The 19,544-nt window shown below is 39.3% G+C and overlaps 1 protein-coding gene across 1 annotated transcript in view; it reads left to right on the forward strand.

Annotated features, from left to right (window-relative positions):
• Positions 1-19,544, forward strand: part of LOC108246302 (cadherin-23) — a 26,904-nt gene that overhangs the window by 2,751 nt on the left and 4,609 nt on the right. The window contains exons 2-23 of the mRNA XM_017433766.3: positions 962-1,033; positions 1,210-1,373; positions 2,398-2,445; positions 2,544-2,633; positions 3,164-3,250; positions 3,595-3,702; positions 3,800-3,913; positions 4,089-4,182; positions 4,307-4,425; positions 5,730-5,903; positions 6,016-6,144; positions 7,116-7,271; positions 8,462-8,642; positions 10,236-10,369; positions 10,480-11,427; positions 12,646-12,771; positions 13,425-13,676; positions 14,038-14,136; positions 15,491-15,663; positions 15,875-16,026; positions 17,415-17,722; positions 17,905-18,015. Coding sequence (XP_017289255.1) covers positions 962-1,033; positions 1,210-1,373; positions 2,398-2,445; positions 2,544-2,633; positions 3,164-3,250; positions 3,595-3,702; positions 3,800-3,913; positions 4,089-4,182; positions 4,307-4,425; positions 5,730-5,903; positions 6,016-6,144; positions 7,116-7,271; positions 8,462-8,642; positions 10,236-10,369; positions 10,480-11,427; positions 12,646-12,771; positions 13,425-13,676; positions 14,038-14,136; positions 15,491-15,663; positions 15,875-16,026; positions 17,415-17,722; positions 17,905-18,015 — 3,839 coding nt within the window. The remainder of the gene's footprint in view (positions 1-961; positions 1,034-1,209; positions 1,374-2,397; positions 2,446-2,543; positions 2,634-3,163; positions 3,251-3,594; positions 3,703-3,799; positions 3,914-4,088; positions 4,183-4,306; positions 4,426-5,729; positions 5,904-6,015; positions 6,145-7,115; positions 7,272-8,461; positions 8,643-10,235; positions 10,370-10,479; positions 11,428-12,645; positions 12,772-13,424; positions 13,677-14,037; positions 14,137-15,490; positions 15,664-15,874; positions 16,027-17,414; positions 17,723-17,904; positions 18,016-19,544) is intronic.

Here is a 19,544-nt window from a genome sequence, read left to right on the forward strand (position 1 = left end):
AACAGGAAATATGCAATTTCAGCGATGTTGACTATAAAAATGTTCGAAATTAGTCATACATAATGATCAGTGGACAAATATTAATATTCATTTTATGTTATGATTTTTTTTTTCTTGTCATGATGACAGGGGAGGCTCTGCCTCACCTGCCTCCCCTGACCGCACGTCCCTATTTTGGTTAGAGTTGCGGGAAAGTTGCGGTGTTTTGGGCAAAGTTGCACAAAGTTGCGATTTTGCAGGGTTTGCTTGATTTTGCGTTAATAGTTGCGATCGCAACATCACGAAATCCTGGAGGGACTGTATAGTGCTATAAAAACGAGAAGTTGTGAGATGGAAATATCTGATTGTGTTGGCTGATTTATAGAGCAGCCAACACAGAGACAGGAAACCAGGAAATACTTTGACTTTTATAACCCGTCCATCTGTTTTCTTTATATACTTTTTCTTTTCCTGGTCACGGGGAGCTGGTGCCTAGATCAGCAGTCACAGTGTGAGAGGTGGGGGACACCCTGAACAGGTACCAAGTCCATCAAAGGGACACATAGAGACAAACAAGACAACCATTCACACTCTCACTCACATCTAGGGACAATTTAGAGTTTCCAATTAACCTAACATGGATGTTGCTGCCAGGTTCTTGGTTATGATCCATCTTTAAGTAAAAGATTTGACTGGTGTAGATACAAACACTGAGGTATCAGAACACCAGCTGTGATCCAAACCTTGGCTTCGCTCTGGGTCCATTCCATTGTTAGGTTATTGGTTTTTTTTAGAGATTAACACAAGGTGCTGTTGTTTTTATAGGCACTGGTATTTTTTTAAATAATAATTATATTTCTAATTAAATACAATATTGCAGTGATTTGTGAATATGTTACATTTATTACAGCATCTCCACTTTGTAAACAAATGTGTAAGAATTATGTTTTCCGGATGTAATGAAAATAGTTTGTTTCTGAAGGTACAACAACCATCGAGTGTGGTGGAAATCCTCCAGAAATTGTAGTGGGTTCTGTGGAAGAAGGCTTCTCAGGTAAGCTGGTTAAAACAACCAAATCAAAGGTTTTAGGAACAGAGATTTTCTTCATTCAGCAACTCCATCTTTTTCCTTATTGTCACTACACATGAACCACATCCTTCTGGCTGTCAGTCTGGAGTGGTTTCTGGGGTCGTAGTGTTTATTCTGTCCTCTGCCCTGTGCTGCTGCAGGTGATGTGGAGCTGTTGACCAACATTGATCCTTCTAACACTGTGACCTTAGTGTCCTACGCCTTCTCGGAACACATTGAATTTCTGGAGTTAATCTACTCTCCTGGTGACACCAACGCTACCGTTCGCACCAAGAAACCACTGGACGCAGAGATCCTGGCATCTGTGAGTGTATCCTTGTTGTTGTTGTTGTTTTTCACTTGAAATTGTTGTTTTTGGTTTTCCATACGTTGTTTACAATCTAACTACTTTTACATACTTTCTTCTATTTTAGCAGTTTATATATCAAAATGTTCAGCTCATTCAGGAGATGGATGTTATGACTTTCATTTTTTGTATTTTTTATACTTAAAATATTTAATTTTATAAACAAATGTTTCCTCATACGCTGAGCTCTCTTCAGTTCCTTCCAAAACATTGTTCTCTTTGAAATCTTCTTTAGCAAACTTGCTTTATTTATGTCTTTTTAAGCTACACTTAGCTTTTAGCTAGCCTTTTGCAACTTTTAGCTGTTAGCTAGCCTTTTAATACTTTGACGTATTAGTTAGGTTTTTCTACTTTTAGATATTAGGTAGAGTTCTGCTACTTTTAGCTAATGTTTTACTTTTTTTGCTACTTTTAGCTAATATTTTACTTTTTTTGCTACTTTTAGCTAATGTTTTACTTTTTTTTGCTACTTTTAGCTAGTCTTTGCCTTCTTTTAGCCAATGTTCTGCTCCTTTTAGCTTTAAGCTATATGTTTTGGTTCTTATAGCTTTAAGCTATATGTTTTGGTTCTTATAGCTTTTGTCTAGTTTTTTGGCTTATTTTAGCTAGTGTTCTGCTCTTTTTAGCTTTAGCTAGTGTTTTGTTTTGCTTCTTTTAGCTTTAGCAACTAAGTTTTACCTTCAGTAAACTTCAGCAGTCATTATACACACTGTATATTCATGGAAAATGTCATTTCTTTGGTTGAATTAAAATTTCTTATCAATGTGAAGCAGACTCATGTCCTGCTGGTCAGTTTATGTGAACATAAGAAGGAAACAAAATTCAGAGTAAAATTCCCTCTTTGTGTCTTTGAGCTGCAGCGGAGAAACAACACTTTTCCCTTCTTAGATCCTTCCACTATCCTAAACACATCTTCAGCTACAGTTTGGCTATTTTTCTTCATTCCAGCTGAATTTAAACCCATTGTCTTCATGTGTTACAGACTGATAACTTCTTGTTCTACGCTGTCGAGTGTTTTAAGCAGTATGGGGTGAGTCAGATTCCATAAATTCTGAGAGTTTTATTTTTTATGCAGCAATAAAAAATATAAATAAAAAAACATTTTAAATAATGTTTTTACTTTTTCAGTATGACAACAAGCGCAAATTGAAAGTCAATGATATCAATGACAACAGCCCGGTGTTTGAGAAGAAGCACTACGTTTTCACTGCCTCTGAGGTAAGTAGATGGGTCAGTGCTTTATTTGCATTTATCTTTGAGATGTTCGGCTGATGATCTGCAGCACAGCAAAAAAATATCCAGTTGTTGACTGTTAACATTAACACAGAAGGTCAAAACCAAACACAGCAGCTGAAAAACTACAGTTTCAATCTATTCATTTGCCTGATTAGAGCATCTATAAACAGTCACCAAGAAGTTTGATCTCATAAAGATTTCTTTATTGTTTAAAACTTTTTTCATTGAACTTTTTTTAGACATATTGTTAAGCTTTATGCACAAGTGTAAGAAAGGAAAAAGAAATATTCCAGGCTAATAAAAAAAAATACTGATTAAAAAAGGTTGATTTTTGTATAGCCTGGTGAAAAAGCTTTGAACATTTCTACTTTCATTTTTCTCAAATTAAAGTCTTCAACCAACTTAGCTGCTTAATAAAGACACAAGCTTAAGTAGATTGTGGAAACGTTTGCACATCATGTGTCTGTGTGTTTGGTTCTATGTGTCATTTTACTTGTTTCTTTTCTTTTCAGACTCTCCGTGTTAATTCGGAGCCATTTCGAGTGATGGCTGTGGATGCAGACAGCACCCCAGAAAACAACAGATTAACGTATTCCTATGTAAGAATCTGGAAAAGTTATAGTAAATATTTTGAGTGATGACAAGATAACATGTAGTCTGGACTGAAATGCATTCATGACATTTCAGTGGATGCATTTTTAAAAATTAATTTTGTTTTGTTTTGTTTTTTGCTTTGCATTTGTGGCGTTCATTTGATGAATAAACGGAAAAATGGTGACTTTTCAGTCAACATTATTAAGCTATAAAGTCCTGAAAAACAAATATCTAAACCTGACTAATTCCCACGATTAAAACATTATTGTTGCCACTTTTGGTCTATGCAAGTGTTCTGAATGAAAACTTTCTAAATGGAAATGTGATTCTTTTTTTCTTTTTTTAACAGGAACCAAAAACTGATTTCTTTTCTTTGTTAAACACTGGGTCATTTCAGTTGATAAGACAGTTGAACTACAATGTAGTCCCAAAGTTCAACTTTGTTGTGAGTGCTAGAGTGAGTACACACATGAACACACAACACTCACTCACACTGAGTTATATCCGAAGCCCAAAAAGTCTCCTTCATCTACACATCTCACTGTTTACTGCAGGATAAGGACGGGAATAATGACACAACCTCTGTGGAAGTAACAGTGCTGGACTTTGATAACTTGAATCCCTATTTCAGCCACACTCTCTATCAGGCTTTTATTCCAGAGAACCAGGTGAGTCTCAGCATCACAGGTTATGGGACTTTTCACTGTGGCTCACAGACATGGTCTCTTTTCAGTAAAGTTTGTATTTTATAGTCACAGAGAATTTGGCTTGACTACTCTTCCTATAACATTGCTACAATGTATTTGAATCACTGAGTTTGAACATGAATGTTGTTTATTCCAGGGAGGGGAATTTCGCAGCATAAGACCAGAGGCGATAAAAGCCCAGGATGGAGACTTTGGGATCAACATGACTGTGACATACGGCATCACCTCCGGTAAAAACCCAACATACTGTAGAACATAAAGCCTCAGAGTTCAGTTTGTTTCATTCATGACTATGTGTTACTGTTAATATGAAGGGAAAAAAAACATATTGTGTCATTATTTATGTTTCTTCAGTCATTCCAGAAAAGTACCAAAATAACTTTGACATCAACTCTGTGAGCGGAGTTGTGTCTGTGAAGGCTGCCATCGACAGGGAGGAGATGACCAGCAGTTTCATCTCTGTTAACATCAAGGTACAGATTTTTTACAGCGCCTTGAAAAGTATTCATACTACCTAAACTTGTCCACATTTTTCACATTACAACCACAAACTTCAAAGTATTTTATTGGGATTTATTTAGGGCATAGACCAGCACAAAGTGAAATGATTCATGGTTTTCAAATCCTTTTATAGATAAAAATCTGAAAACGGTGGTATGCATTTGTATTCAGCCTTGATAAGTCAGTAATTTGTAGAACCACCTTTCACTGCAATTCCAGCCGCAAGTCTCTTGGAGTTTGTCTGAATCAGTTTTGCCCATTCATCTTTGTAAAATCAGCTGAAAAACAGTCAGATTGAATGGAGAGCATCTGAACAGCAGTTTTCAAGTCTTGCCACAGATTCTCAGCTGGATTTGAATATACCTTGATCTAAACCATACTCTTTCCATTTTCAGATAATGGACTGAACAGAGCTCTGTGAAATGTTCAAAACTTGGGATAGTGTTTTATAACGTAACCCTACTTTAAACTTCTCAAGAACATTATCCCTGACCTGTCTGGTGTGTTTCTTAGTCTTCATAATGCTGTTTCATGACTAATGTTCTGTAACAAACCTCTGAGGCTCACAGAACAGCTGGATTTATACTGCAATTAAATTACACACAGGTGGACTCTGTTTACTAATGAGGCAACTTCTGAAGGTGATTGTTTCCTCTGGATTTTAGTTTGGGGCATCAGAGAAAAGGGGGCTGAAAAAAATGCATGCTACACTTTTCAGATTTTTAGTTGTTACCAAAAAGTGAAAGCATGTGGCATTTTTCTATCACTTCGCAACTATGTGCTACTTTGTGTTGGTCCATCACATTAAATCCCAGTAAAATACTTTGAATTATGTGGCTGTACCGTGACAAAATGTTGAAAAATTCAAGGAGATGAAGACTTTTTCAAGGCGTTGTATCCCTAATCAAAGTAATCTAATATCCGGAAGAAAAGGCAGATTGGTGCTGTGCTGTTGTTTTGTTTCAGTCTTCAGTGATTCGCTGGGGAACAGTGAGGTTTTTATGACGTGACAAAAACAATATGGAGTATGTTTTTCTGAAGTTTTACTCAAAAAATAATCAGAACATCAAAAGAGAGAGATAAACCATAAGAATAATTTTGACAGAGATTCGGATTGGCACTGAATCACCATTTATGATAAAGCCACTGTAAAAACGGTTAATAAAAGGTTTACAACAACCTTACATGGAATGAATGTGAATTTACTTTGTACAGAATCAGCAGAGGTTGTGTAACAGATGGTTCAGTGTTTATCTGGAGCTCTCTCCCTCTGCAGGCAGCACAAACAGATGACAGCCTGAAGACAGCGGATGCTGTGGTGTCCGTCACAGTGGAGGATGTGAACGATAACCCTCCTGAGTTTGATCAGTCTGACTACTCCGTTTCTCTTCTGGAAAACTCTCCCATTGATTCTGTTTTGTTTAAACCTGCTGTCACCGATCTGGACCTGGTGGGTTTAGCTTCACATCACTCAGCGACTCCATAACTATCATCTGCAGTTTCTAAACAGTTTGTGAAAGAGGTCTAACTTAATTTATTTCCCATTGTGTGGTGTTCCTCAGGGAGGATTTGTGGGAACCCTGCGGATTCTACCAGAATCGTCTCCTTTTACCATCAGCTCTGATGGATCGGTTACAGTGAAGAACTCCACAGCTCTGGACAGAGAGGCCACAGAGACGATCGTATTTCAGGTGAACTGGGGTTCAGATCAAACAAACTCTCAGACAGTTGTGGCCTCACTGAAGGCTTATTTCATTAGAATATTCAAAGTGAAACTTCAGTGTGTGGCCAGAGTTCAATCCAGGTCATAATGATAAACAATATTTAGTTGGTGATTGTTTACATTTGGTATTCAAATGAAAATATGTGTCTCTGACAGTGTCAGTGGGGCTGAGTCTTAACAAATTACAGTGTGACTGAGATAATCAAACACAATAACTTTCTTTATTTTTTTTTTCTTGCAGTAATAACTTTGATAGTCAGAATATTTGAAACTACTTTGCTTTTGCTCAATGATTTTTTTCCCTAGCTAATATGCTGCCCTTATGATGTAATTGAGCACTGATGACAAGTTTGTCAGTGAAAACCATTTTAAAGACATGAATCTGTTTCATTCTTGAGAGAAATGGAAGGTGTTTTATTATTATTTTTATTCTATTTTTTATCATGACCTGAACTCACTGAAATGAGTTTCCTCCGCAGGGTGTCTGGGCTCTCCCTTAAAGATAGGGTGAGAAGCTCGGTCATCCGGGAGGGACTCAGAGTAGAGCCGCTGCTCCTCCACGTCGAAAGGAGCCAGTTGAGGTGGCTCGGGCATCTGGTGAGGATGCCTCCTGGACGCCTCCCTGGTGAGGTGTTCTGGGCACGTCCCACCGGGAGGAGGCCCAGAGGAAGACCCAGGACACACTAGAGGGACTATGTTTCTCGGCTGGCCTGGGAACGCCTTGGGATTCCCTCGGAGGAGCTGGCCCAAGTGGCTGGGGAGAGGGAAGTCTGGGTCCCCCTACTTAGGCTGCTACCCCCGCGACCCGACCCCGGATAAGCAGAAGACAATGGATGGATGGATGGATGGATGGATGGATGGATGGATGGATGGATGGATGGATTATGACCTGAACTCATTGTCATACTAAAATATTTGGTAATGTTTGTCAATTTAAAGATTGAAGCAAAGGAGGAAGAATCCCCCAACCGTGTTGCTACAGCAGAAGTCACTGTGACACTCCTGGATGAAAATGACAACAGCCCCATGTTCACCAGCAGCAAGTATGAAGGAAAGGTGTTTGCCAATCAGACAGAAGGAATGCTGCTCCTACAGGTGAGGAACTGAAACATCTCTGTTCTTTTAAAGAGTAAATTACTGTATTTTCCTGGTCTGGTCTCTTTTTACCTACGCTGAGTAACATAATGGGATCCAATCCCAAATAAAATCATCCTAAAAGTAAAAAGAGGTTCCAAAAGCAATATAATGACCCCGGAGCCGAGCAGTCCAATGCAGGAGAGAATATCATACAAAGAAAGAAACCTTAGTGCTTTGGAGAGCCACCGAGTTTTCCTGGATTTTTACATTCATATTTATACACAGAAATTCTGGTGATATCCTGCCTACATTTTTGAAAAAAATAAAAATGACCTAGAAACAATGACATCCCCAAAAAAACAACATCAGCATAAAAAAGCAATATCTGGTTTATATTTTTCTACATCAAATAGTTACAACCTAAGAAAAAAATGAATATTCAAACATACAGCAGCAGGAAAGAACTACGTAAATCAATAGAAATCAACACTTTAAGAAAAAAACTCTTTAACATATATTTATATTTTTAGTGAGGCAAATGTGCCATTTGTTTAGATTAAACTTGTACTGAAGCTAACCTACAGATGTGCTCCTACTGTTTCATCTCTGACTTCTGTGTTACGTTCCTGTGTCTAGTTATCAACTGATCGATGGTCGATGGTAGGCGCTCGCTCAGACTTCTCCTGTAGGTGTCCTGTTTTAGGACCAGAGACACAGTTTTGTCATTTTCCATGAGTTCTCAGATTGATTCTAGGAACATTGTCACACATACGACTGTGTTATAAAATAGGGGAGCAAAATCAGGAATAGGTAGATGTCAGTATTATTGGTCTCTACATCAAAGACAAAGTTGGAGTCCACCTGATAGCGTTTAGTAAAACTGTGATCCGCTGTTTGAACCCAAGAAGCCTGGGTTCAAACCTTTTTATTTTATTCATTTTCTTATCAAACAAGTAGTGGCTAAATGCTGGTGAGTTCAAGTCCACCTGTGTAGCTAAGTTGGACTGAACCAAAGGGGGGGATGAAGGAAATGTTTTTAAAAGTAACTTTTTAGTTTGCAACTAAAAAAAAGCAAAATTAGAATCAATAAACATTGCATGTTTTTGTCTTATTGCTGGGAGTGCTAACCTCACCTTTCAGTGATATTAAGTGTGTTTTGCCGTTAACACTTTGTGTTGTATCAATGATTTATATGATGTACCTCTAAGGTTAAGGCCGAAGATCCAGATGATGGTGTAAATGCAAAGGTCAAATACTCTATTGACTTTGGGAACAACGAGGGATACTTCTCACTGGATGAAGACACTGGAGAGATATCGTTGGTTAAAATCATCCGATTGGAGGAAAACAGGGTTCTGGAGTTCCCTCTCTACATAATAGCCAGAGATGGTAGGTACACTGATAATTTATCAGTGCTGTAATTTCAGGAAGTAAACAGCAATATTAAAGTTAATCAGTTCCAAAATTAAAATTTTCTAATATATCTTTCTGATTTTTGAACACGTGTATAAGGCAAATAATTTTTCCAGTGCCAAACTAAATATCTTTATCTTTCTAATTTTATTCTGTCCTTCTATCAAAAGACATAAAATATTTGTTGGTATGCTTTCTGTGGCTGGAAACTTTCATGTCCTCAGCTTGTTATGCCACTTCAACCATTTCATCTTTAGTCCTTACTAAATCTACTGTGGTTGTAAGATTTTTATCTAAACCAAGGTTTCTTCTGATTCACTACAGTATTTGGTTGTAGGTTATAAGAAGGCTTTTTGTGACTCTTAATGTCAGCAAATTTGAACACTGTTTATATTAGAAGCTAGCTTTACTTTGTTTTTTCTTGACTGATCCGAAAACCAAAGTTCGTGTCTCATTTGTTGAGGTTTTTGACATAGAATAAACGTGTTTGTAGAGGACAGTTTTAAAGTGACACAAAGGTTGAAAGCGTCTTTTTAGGAAAACGCAACAGGCATTTTGTTAAATGTGAAGCTGTAGGGCAAAACAATGCTAACAGTCTCAGTTTATTTTCAGGCATGCTTGAATCGACACTCAGAATCTGAAAAACTCCTCTTTGAAAAGCTGACCCTAAACAACATAATTAGCATTTTTCTAAATATAACTCCTGCTATAAGTACCTGTGTCTTCTGTGGCAAGTTTAAATATATTCAGAGATTGCAAAATGTTTGTTTTACTAAAGAGCATTTTCAACCTAAAGACTGGTTTTATTTATTGCAACAATTTCTTCAGCTGAGGCAAGGCTGCAGCCTGGTTTGATTTCAGCATTCAAAAACATTGGTATAATTGAAAAAGGCTTACATTGACAAAAAAAAACACCTTGTTGGATAGACATTTTTAAAATTCACAATTTTATGGCCTTTTTTCAAGATGAAGCAACTATGTTGTAGTAATTTCATAGATCTGGGTTTGGTTAACAAAGCGTTTTAGGGATGATACTTTGTTGTTGTTGTTGTTGTTGTTAACAGCCCTAAGTCTGATTCAGTTTAGTTAAGTCAGTCAAATTAATTTTCAATAATAAATAATTATATTTCAACAGTAATTGTCTAATTAGTTTGAATTTGCACTGTATGAGTTAAAGGTGTGAAAGGCATCAGGAACTACACCTCCATTATTTTTCATCATGATCCTCAAATCAGCTGCCAACTGATGTTCTGCTGCGTAGTCCAACAAGGTTTTTTAACGCTGTTCATTTTCAAGTGTCACTGCATCTAAAAAAAACAAAAAAACATTTTATGTGTACTCACTCTCTACTTGGACATCTGAGTTCTCATAGCAGCTCTTCTTCTATGCAGATGAACGTTTAATGGATAAAGGAAAAGAAAAGTTTAGATTTTTAACAAATGTTTCATTACAAACATGTAGGTGTGTAATGAAACCTACATCCTTTGGATGGATGGATGGATGGATGGATGGATGGATGGATGGTTTCATTACACTCTGGTATTATATTCTTTTTCTCTTATCCATTAGGGGGTGTCATATCCCGTTCCGCCTCAGCACATGTGACCATTCGTGCTCCTGGAAACTCAAATCCTCAGTTCTTACAAAATGTCTACCAATGTACTGTAGAGGAGGAGCAGGAACCAGGAGTTATGTTGCTTCATGTGAGTTTAAAAGGGAATTTGTGACCAGTAACTTTTTTCACAACTGTTGCTTACATTTTGGCAAAGTTTTACTGAGTTTACCACCCTTAAACTCATCTGAATGTTTTCAGCTTAAGTTCGTCGCTCTACCCACTGATACTCTGACCTTCAATGTTGAGTCAGAAGCTGACAAGTTCTCCATTTCCTCCATCGGTGAACTCTCCACCAGAGTGAAGCTCGACTCTGATGAAGGCCCTCACAACTACTCTGTAAGAGTCTCCATCACTAATGGTGTCACCTCAGACATTGCAGTCGTGGAGGTTCAGGTCACTGACATCAATGACAACAGTCCTGTTTTCGCCTCCAATTCGGAAACAAAATCTGTTCCGGAGGACACAGAGATTGGATCCAACATTACCACGCTTTCAGCCACAGACAAGGACAATGGCTTCAACAAGGAGATTAGATACTCACTAAGAGGAGGAGAAGGGAGGTTCTCCATCGATCCTGTGTCTGGGATGGTAAGTTTAGCTGCTGAGCTGGACAGAGAGACCACAGCAGAATACAACCTGTTGGTGGTGGCTGAAGATCAGGGTCGTCCAGCCAAATCTGCCACCGCCTCACTGCTGGTCCAAGTGTCCGACATCAACGATAACATCCCAAAGTTCTCTGAGGCTGAGTATCACGTGGAAGTCTTGGAAACAAAGGCTGTGGACTCAGACTTACTCACATTATCGGCTGTAGATCCTGATGAAGGTGCAAATGGGCGAATCACTTACAGTATTTTCCAGCAAAGTCCCTTAACAGAGCCTGCAGTTTTTGAGTTGGACTCCACCAGTGGGATTCTGCGTCTGGTCCAGCCTCTGGACTACAGTGAGGTCAACGTGTACACTCTGAGGGTTCAGGCCTTTGATGGTGGGTCTCCCTCTCTTACTGGGAACAGCTCTGTTGTGGTGAAGGTGAAGGATGTCAATAATAATCCCCCAGAGTTCAGTAAGGAAATCTACAATGCATCTGTTTCTGAGAATCTGGCCAGCGGTGCATCCATCCTCAGCCTGGAGGTCACTGACAGAGACGAGGTGAGGCACCTTACATGGTAATATGTCGAAGCAATAAAGGACATACGTATTCGGTTTGCACAAGTTGAAACGGGCACTGTTGATATTTAGGAAAAATACTGAATTATTCTTTACTAGCACTCAATTAACATGAAGGGGTTTGTTGTATTACCAGTGAATCGTGGAGTTACACTCAAAGATGACTATAAGTTGAATTATTTCACAATAATTATGGAAGATTAAAAAATCACAAATAATAAATCATAAATAAATTGATTGGAAAAATGGTATGCAAACTGAAACTTATTTTAAATTTTTGGAGCAACTGAGAATATTTAAGCAACAAGAACCTTTACTTATAACAGATGATTAAATAAATTATGAATATTTTAACAGGCAAGGCAATACATTAAACAGAATTTTTTTTAATGGACTTAATGGGAAGGTTGATAGTAAAATGAAGATGAAATTAGACTTGTGGATCAGTGGTTAGAGCAGTCACTATCCAATGAGCAAGTTGGAAGCTTGATTCCTGGCAGCAGTCACGTTGAAGTGTTCCTGGGTAAGACACTGAACCCCTTACTGCCTCAAACATGTCACATCAGTGTATGAATTGAGTTTAAAGCACTGATTAGACTCTACAGAATAATATACCGGTAATCAGATTAGCTTTGTAGAGATGCAGTAGAGCGCTGTATGGATGTGTGTGGATGGGTCATTGAGGGCACAGATTGTGTTGTAAAGTGCTTTCAATAGCCTAGTTGGCTAAAAAGGTGCTATATAAGCCCAGTTCATTTACGTGTTCAGACTAAATGAACAGAAATAAATTGGATATCAGAGTCAAATTAGGGATGAATTGAGTTTAAAGTAATTTATAGTTGGAAATAAGGGCAATTGTCAAACTGACAGGAGCAAAATTAAGACAAAAACCAGACTAAATATAGGTTCATTCAGCTTTGCCACTGAGATAAAGCAGCAAAGCTCCTGATTGGTATGAGGCAGTCTGGAGAGTCCTCTCTCACACCGGGTTGTAGCAGCTGGAGTCCTCTGACTGAAACAAGTGGAGTTTGGAGGATGTTGCCAAAGGTCACACCACTGTTTCATGACCAAAAAAATTTTATTATTCAAATTATAGTGTAACTAAATTTCCTTTAGGGAACTGCTGCTGTTTTATTCCTGCTGATTCACGCTGATTCTTATTCCTTGTGAGTTAATTAACACGCATTTCTTCCTGCTCAGGGTGGATTTTCCAATGGTCACTTCCTGTTCACCAGTGACACATTTGATATTAACAAACAAGGTGTTGTCTCGCTGAAGAAAAACGCAATATTGGACAGAGAGACACAGGACCGCTACATGCTACAGGTATAAACTTTATTTTGACTCAGAAAGGCACACATTGTATCATTTGGGGCAGGAATTGTGTGTATTTAGTGAAAAAAATCTCAACATTAATAGAAAAAATTAGAAGACCTCTAAAATAAAAGGCAAATGCCTTTAACAAAACCAAAAAAATACTCTTACCCATTTTTTTATTTAGATTTATTTGACATTTCTTAGCCTTTGTTCATCCAATTAATTCTAAATTATACAGTGTGTAAAAGTCATTTTTTAGACTATCACAGTTTTGACTGAAAAAGGATAGAAATAAATATTAAAACAAATGTTGTTCCTTCCTGTTTGGCTGCAGCACAAAGGGAGGTTTATGACCGGCTGCTGTAAAGTGCTGAGTCTGATTAAAGTGCTGAAACGCAACACTTTATCTGCACCATTGTTTAGATAAAGTGTGAAACTCAGGCAACAGAGGTGATAAAACCTTTACTTACAACACAATAACCTTCTACGCTGATATGGTGAAATTATAGCAGGCCAAGTGTTATAAAACAGTTTTTCTAACATGAACGTTTTCTAGTAAAAAAATTTCCATTTTTGAATCTAAAGTAAGTCATTCAGGTATAAGCAGATTTTTTTAGGCTGAGCTTGTGTTCCTAATTTTGTTTCTCTCTGTGTGTTTTCAGGTTGTGGCTGTGGATCAAGACCCTGACGGTCTGAGCGCCACAGCTCAGATCAATATCACCGTCCTGGACTATAATGACAACAGCCCACAGTTCCCGAACATCCCCGACCCCCTCCTGATCAACGAGGGCGACTACTCGGAGGAAGTCCCAGGAATCATTTTCACCATCGTGCCCACAGATGCCGACATCGGCCCCAACGGAGAGGTCACACTCCTCCTTGCTTCCCCACACCCACTCTTCACTTTCAGAAAGGTGAGGTAAAAAATAAAACATTCTGAGTACAGAGCTGCTGTTCTTCGACCTGTTTATGTTAGACCCACGTGTGTCTCTTCCTTCTGAAGTCAGTTAACAAAGAGCTGAAAAGAAACACACAGCTAAAGAAATTTTCCAAAAGTATTTAGGTTTAAATGCAGCATTAAGAAGAAAGAGTGTCAGTCAACAGTTTTCCTTTTTACGGACAATAAGGTCAGAATTAAACATGTAAACACTGTCACGGGACGTGGTGTGTCTTTATTACTCTAGTATACCCTAAAAAGCAGCAGTGCAAAACGTCATTTCAATAACCTTCTCATTGCTGATGTTGTATATTTTAAGATCATGTTCTGTTTTGCAGGATGGGATGTTGCTGGCTGTCGGTCCTCTGGATCGAGAGAGCAGAGAAACTTACGAGCTGATTGTTAGAGCCTCAGATAAAGGCAGTCCGCAGAGAGAGGTGAGACAGAACTGCAGTTGTCTTTGTCTGACATGAATACAGTGTGTTTCAGTGTCTTAGATTTATGACATTGATAACTTAGTCACAGGCTGCCTGTGCATGAAAACAAAAGAACATTTATAAACGTTAACCCCAAAATCTAAAGGCTTTACAGGAAGAGACAGTTACTGAAAAACAACCCGAAAGGCAACTTAAAATGCTGCTTTCTAACTAAAAGTAACACTGGTGGTACTCAGGATCCCTCTAGTGACGCTCAGAAGAAATTGTGGTATCAATTATTAACAAGTTAAAAAACAAGAGAATTGCCCATCCTAAGCTGAACTGTGATTAAAAGCTAAAAAGCAGAGAGAGGCAAAAAGAAGAGTAGTTCAAGAAAATTACGTTCTTGGCTCCAGTCTGAAACTTCTCAAATCAAAATTACAATGGAGAAGGTTTTGAGAACATCTGAGGTGCACAATGGTTAACCCATGTGCTAGTGGCTACTTGTTCATGCCTGTGAACTAAAGGTGCTAAACGGTGAGGAAACTTGATTCAGGTTATCTCAGTTGTTGTGGGGCAGAAGAAGAACCAAGACCACTGTGTATGCAGGTCTGTCTGCAGTGGTAAATGCATGAAACAATCACATCTTAAACTGACTCCTTCATCTGGGGTCAGGTGTGTTTTTCTTATTTCTGTGGTTCTCTCTCCGTCAGTCTGATGACAAACTCTATGAAGCAGGGAGTCAAACATATGAGCTGTCAATGAACATCCCATTTCCTTGGCTTGTTTGTTTGCTTGTTACAAGTTAAAATATGATAATTGCTAAAATTATTAAACCCATTTTGCAATCAAAGCATCTTTAGGTTTGTTTGATTTTTGTGACACGTCCTCAGTCATAGACCTCGAGTTCTTTGGGTGTTTTGGCCGTTCCCACTAGACCCCCTCACCCAAAGAAGGCCCAACTGAGGATGTGTGTCCTTGGTGTGTGTCCCTTAGCCAGCTGGGTTTGTTAAGGGGTTATGGTTAGGATAGAGAAGGAGGTTTGATTTTTAGATTAGAGTTAGGAGTTCAGGTGTTCAAGTAGATGACTCAATCTGTTTGAAACCTTTCAGTACAAAATATAAAACCAAAAAGTCTGTCATTCCTAAAGTCTGTCATAATGGTGGTGCTTTGAGAGCTAAGGGGTTTTCTGATGTGGTACTTGTTATGAAAAGTTTGTTCTGGGGGACATGTTAGACTGAGTTACATTTAGTTAACAAGAGCCAGCACTTTGTTAAAGTAGCTGTTCAGCATCATGAAGTACCTGTTATAAAGTGTAATGGATCATCTAAACATCTTCTGTAAAAAACATAATGAGTTCAACTCGTCCCACCAGAACGTCACCACCATCAGAGTGAGCCTCGTCGATGTTAATGACAACAGCCCTGAATTCAGCTCCAGCAGCTACGTCAGCAGCATTCTTCTGAAAGACGCTGCAGAGGGGAAGCTCCTGCTGATGCTGAGCGCCACCGACCCAGACAAGGGGAACAACTCACTCATCAGATACAGGTCAGTTCAGAGGAAGTCAGAACACCACCAAGAAGGTGATAATGCACCCAGCTCAGATAAAATTTCATACACTCAGATATTCAGCAGCTTTTCTTTAAAAAAAAAAACAGCTTCTGTTTGAGTTTGTTGCTGATCCACTGAATTTATTGTTTTGTTTAAATCCAAATGGATGTTTACATGTTTAAAGTATTTTTGCTTTTGGCTCTTGTAGTTTCTCTGCAGGAAATTCTCCATATCTGGCTTTAAACAGTGAAACAGGAGCTGTGACGTTGACCTCTGACCTTGCTAATGTAACAGAAGACACCACGCTGGTGCTGACAGCCGTGGCCACAGACCACGGCAGCCCCCCACTCAACTCCACGGGTCAGTGGGACCATTTTGTTTATGCCCTTTTTCTTAAATACTTGGCCCTTTAAAAAAATACACACACTATCTTTTTTACTGTAAGTCATCAAATGTCAGCAGTTGTGTTGCAGCTATTAAAACAATCTTGTGACCTGGAAAGGATTGATGTTGATGGTGGCTGCTTTTTTTGCTAATAAAACTTTAACTCTTGTGACACGAAAGGAAGTGTTTAAAAAAGGCACAAACTTGCTTTTTATCACAGACGGCCTTTAAAAGTACTTTTTTTTGCACCTTTATATTTGTGTTTTTTGTTCTGTTTGCCATCTTTAGCGTTTTATACATCAGGACACAATAAAAATCATCTGGTCTTCACCAGGTTCTAAAATTATTTAAATCAAATCTCATGTGAACAAAAACACAAAACAGACAAACACAAATGAAGCCAACATGGAAAAGTTGTGGGAAAAACTGCATCCAGTTAACAGCAATAACTCAGTAGTGGTTTTCTGGAAGACTTTATCAGTCTCTCACATGGTTGTGGAGGAACTTTGGCCCACTCTTCTTTCCATCGTTGTTTCAGTTAACTGAGGTTTGCAGACATTTGTCTCTGCTCAGCTCTCTGAAGTCCCACCACAGCATTTCAGTCAGGCTGAGGTTCTGGACTTTGACTGGACCGCTGCAGCGCCTTCATTCTTCTCTTTTTGACCCGTTCTGTTGTAGATTAGCTGCTGTGTTTGGGATCATTGTTCTGCTGCATCATGACCCAGTTCAGCCCAACCTTCAGCTGTCAGACAGATGGTCTCACATTTGAGTCTAGAATCCTTTGGTCTACAGGAGAGTTAATGGTCGACTCAATGACTGCAAGGAGCCCAAATCATTCCCCCTCCATCATCATGTTTGGCATGTTCTACAGTCTTGTGGTTCATTCAGGTGAAACTTTACAAACCTAAGTCCTGCTGCCATGTTGTTTTTAGAGAGAAGAGACTTTCTCCTGCAACTATTCCAAACAAGCCATCAGTGTTATTCTAATTGTCCTGTCATGACCTTTAACATTAATCTGCTAACTGAGGCCTGTAGAGTCTTAGATGGAGCTTATTTCTCTGAGCATTGCACGGTCTGACCTTGGGGTGACCTTGCTGGGATGTTCACTACTGGAAAGATTGACAGTTGTGTTGTAAATATTCTTTCTCTCTGTGGAATGATGGACTCTAAGTTGTTTGGAAATTACCTTTCACCTTTCCCAAATTGTCTGGCAACAACAGCTGTTTCTCTAAGATCATTACTGATGTCTTCCCGCTCTGGCATTGTGTTAACACTCACCTGTATGCTGCAGAGCAGCAAACTCACAAAACTCCTTAGAGACTGATTATTATTGATATGGAGATTGTCGTTGTGTCACCCTGCAGCTCGTGTGGTGGTGAATCTGAGGGTCGTCAGTCTGGTGGAGGGCGTGGCCTTCCGTGAGTCCTCTTACAACTTCAACCTGACAGAGAACAAGCCCAAGGGGGAGATAGTGGGAACGGTCACAGCCTCCTCAGGAAGCAACCTGTACAGTGTTTCCTACTCACTGAAGACGCACACTGACCTGTTCTCCATCATCGATAACGGGACCATCCTGACCTTAGCAAAGCTGGACAAGGAACAGCAGCAGTGGTACATCCTGGACGTGGAGGCAGTGGACACACGGACACCTCCAACAACAGCAACGGCAATGGTATCAGTTCTACAATGACATTTTACTCCCTGGAACTGCTGAAATAAACAACCAAACTTTTCTAATGAATTTATTTTGAGTGGGTTTCTAATTTTCTCTGAAACAAGATTATAAACACGACCTGTTTGGCTGTCAAGATAATTCACAGACACTTTACAGAAACATGTGTGTGTCTCTCTCAGGTCAGAGTTCAAGTGGAGAATGTGAATGAGCCTCCAGAGTTCTCCCAGAAGGAATATGAAGCGTCAGTGTTCAGCATTGCCCCATACAAAACCCCTGTCATCCAAGTCAAGGTAAACACGCCCAGCTTCTATCAGCTTCCACAGGTTGTGAAATAGCATTATGGCTTTGACGGTGGTTATCTCCTCTGTGGTGTTTAATTACAGCAGCAGCAGTAACCATGTTTGTGATAAACAGGGTGTTGTGTACTTTGACCCGAAACCCAGCGGCTTGTTTCATGCTCCATTGTTAACGTGTTAGTGAGCAGCAGCTGCAGGAAGCTTAACTTTTCTGCCTTTATTGGAACAACATACATTGAAAATTTCAAGGTATGTTAAACGGTGGTTTAAAAATATAAAAGTCGTCAGATTCAGTCCCAGTGACTCCTGTGTTTGCTTCTCTTTAACAACAACAACAAAAAATGGGAGCAAAGGCAAAATTGACATCATGCACATACATTTTTTGATTTATGATACTGTAAAAACAACAACAACAACAAAAACACATTTGACACCAAGGCTATTTTAGGTCTGCAGGAAACTGAGTAAAAACATCAGGATTTTACACAAATAATTAATCATTTAAAATCTTTTTCTCATTCATTTCTGCTCAACAAAATGAACATCCTGTATCTCTCCACAATTTGAAAAAACTAGCACATATTTAACAAGTTACCAGATTCAGAGCAATGTATGATATCATTTACTTTAGAAACCGAACCTCTGAATGAGATGATCTGGGTGCTATAACTGGAGAAAAAGAAGGGTCTGGGTTACACAGGCAGGCTCCACTGAGTCCTGAGGATTTGTGTCCGGTGTGCAGGAACTGAGCGGTCTTAAAGCAGTGATCATTTTGTGTCTGTCTGAAAGGTCCATCTCCCATCTCAATTTCTAATCCTCTGTTCAAAAGTTTGACAATGTTTTTTTTTGTTTGTTTTTGCCAAGTTAAGCCAAAACCAACAAGTGTCAGGTGGAGATAACAGAATAGCGCTCTTGTCCCAACCTGCTGCCTGTCACAATATAATTTTACATTTTCTGTAAAGCCGCCGTTCTGTTCTGCTTCAGGCTCAACATCCTGTGGGTCTTCTTTAATCGTTGCCATCAATGATCATGTTCAGCCTTTTGTTGACAGTGTAAACACATTTGCATACTTGCCAACCGTCCCGCATTGGGTGGGACAGTCCCACAGCCAAAAGTCCCGCATTTGGCCCTGGCCTTGCCTGGCAGCCTGTAGCTGTGCTTCAGCAGAAAACACACACAGCCTTTTTGTCACTTTAACGCTATATTTAGTTTTCAGATCCCTCTAGCATTAACGATAAATCTAGTGACTTTGGCGGCTCAATGTGAGAAAGCACTCATCCTGCAGCGTACCGTAAGCCCCGCCCACTTCCCCAAGCACTGACAGCTGTCAATCTCACAGCAGAGAGGAGACCTGCTCCACTCTGTGTCCACAGTGGCGCTCCCGCGCGCCCCCTCTAGCCCCCCCCTTGATGTTTGTGTGTTTTTCTGGGAGTGGGTTTTTTGCATGACGTTTTAAAGACATGATCAGCTGATGAATAGATAAGGTGTGTCTGGCAAAACGTTTTATATACAACTGTATATAT

The sequence above is a fragment of the Kryptolebias marmoratus genome, linkage group LG3 (assembly GCF_001649575.2).
Source record: "Kryptolebias marmoratus isolate JLee-2015 linkage group LG3, ASM164957v2, whole genome shotgun sequence".
In the NCBI taxonomy this organism is placed as follows: Eukaryota; Metazoa; Chordata; class Actinopteri; order Cyprinodontiformes; family Rivulidae; genus Kryptolebias; species Kryptolebias marmoratus.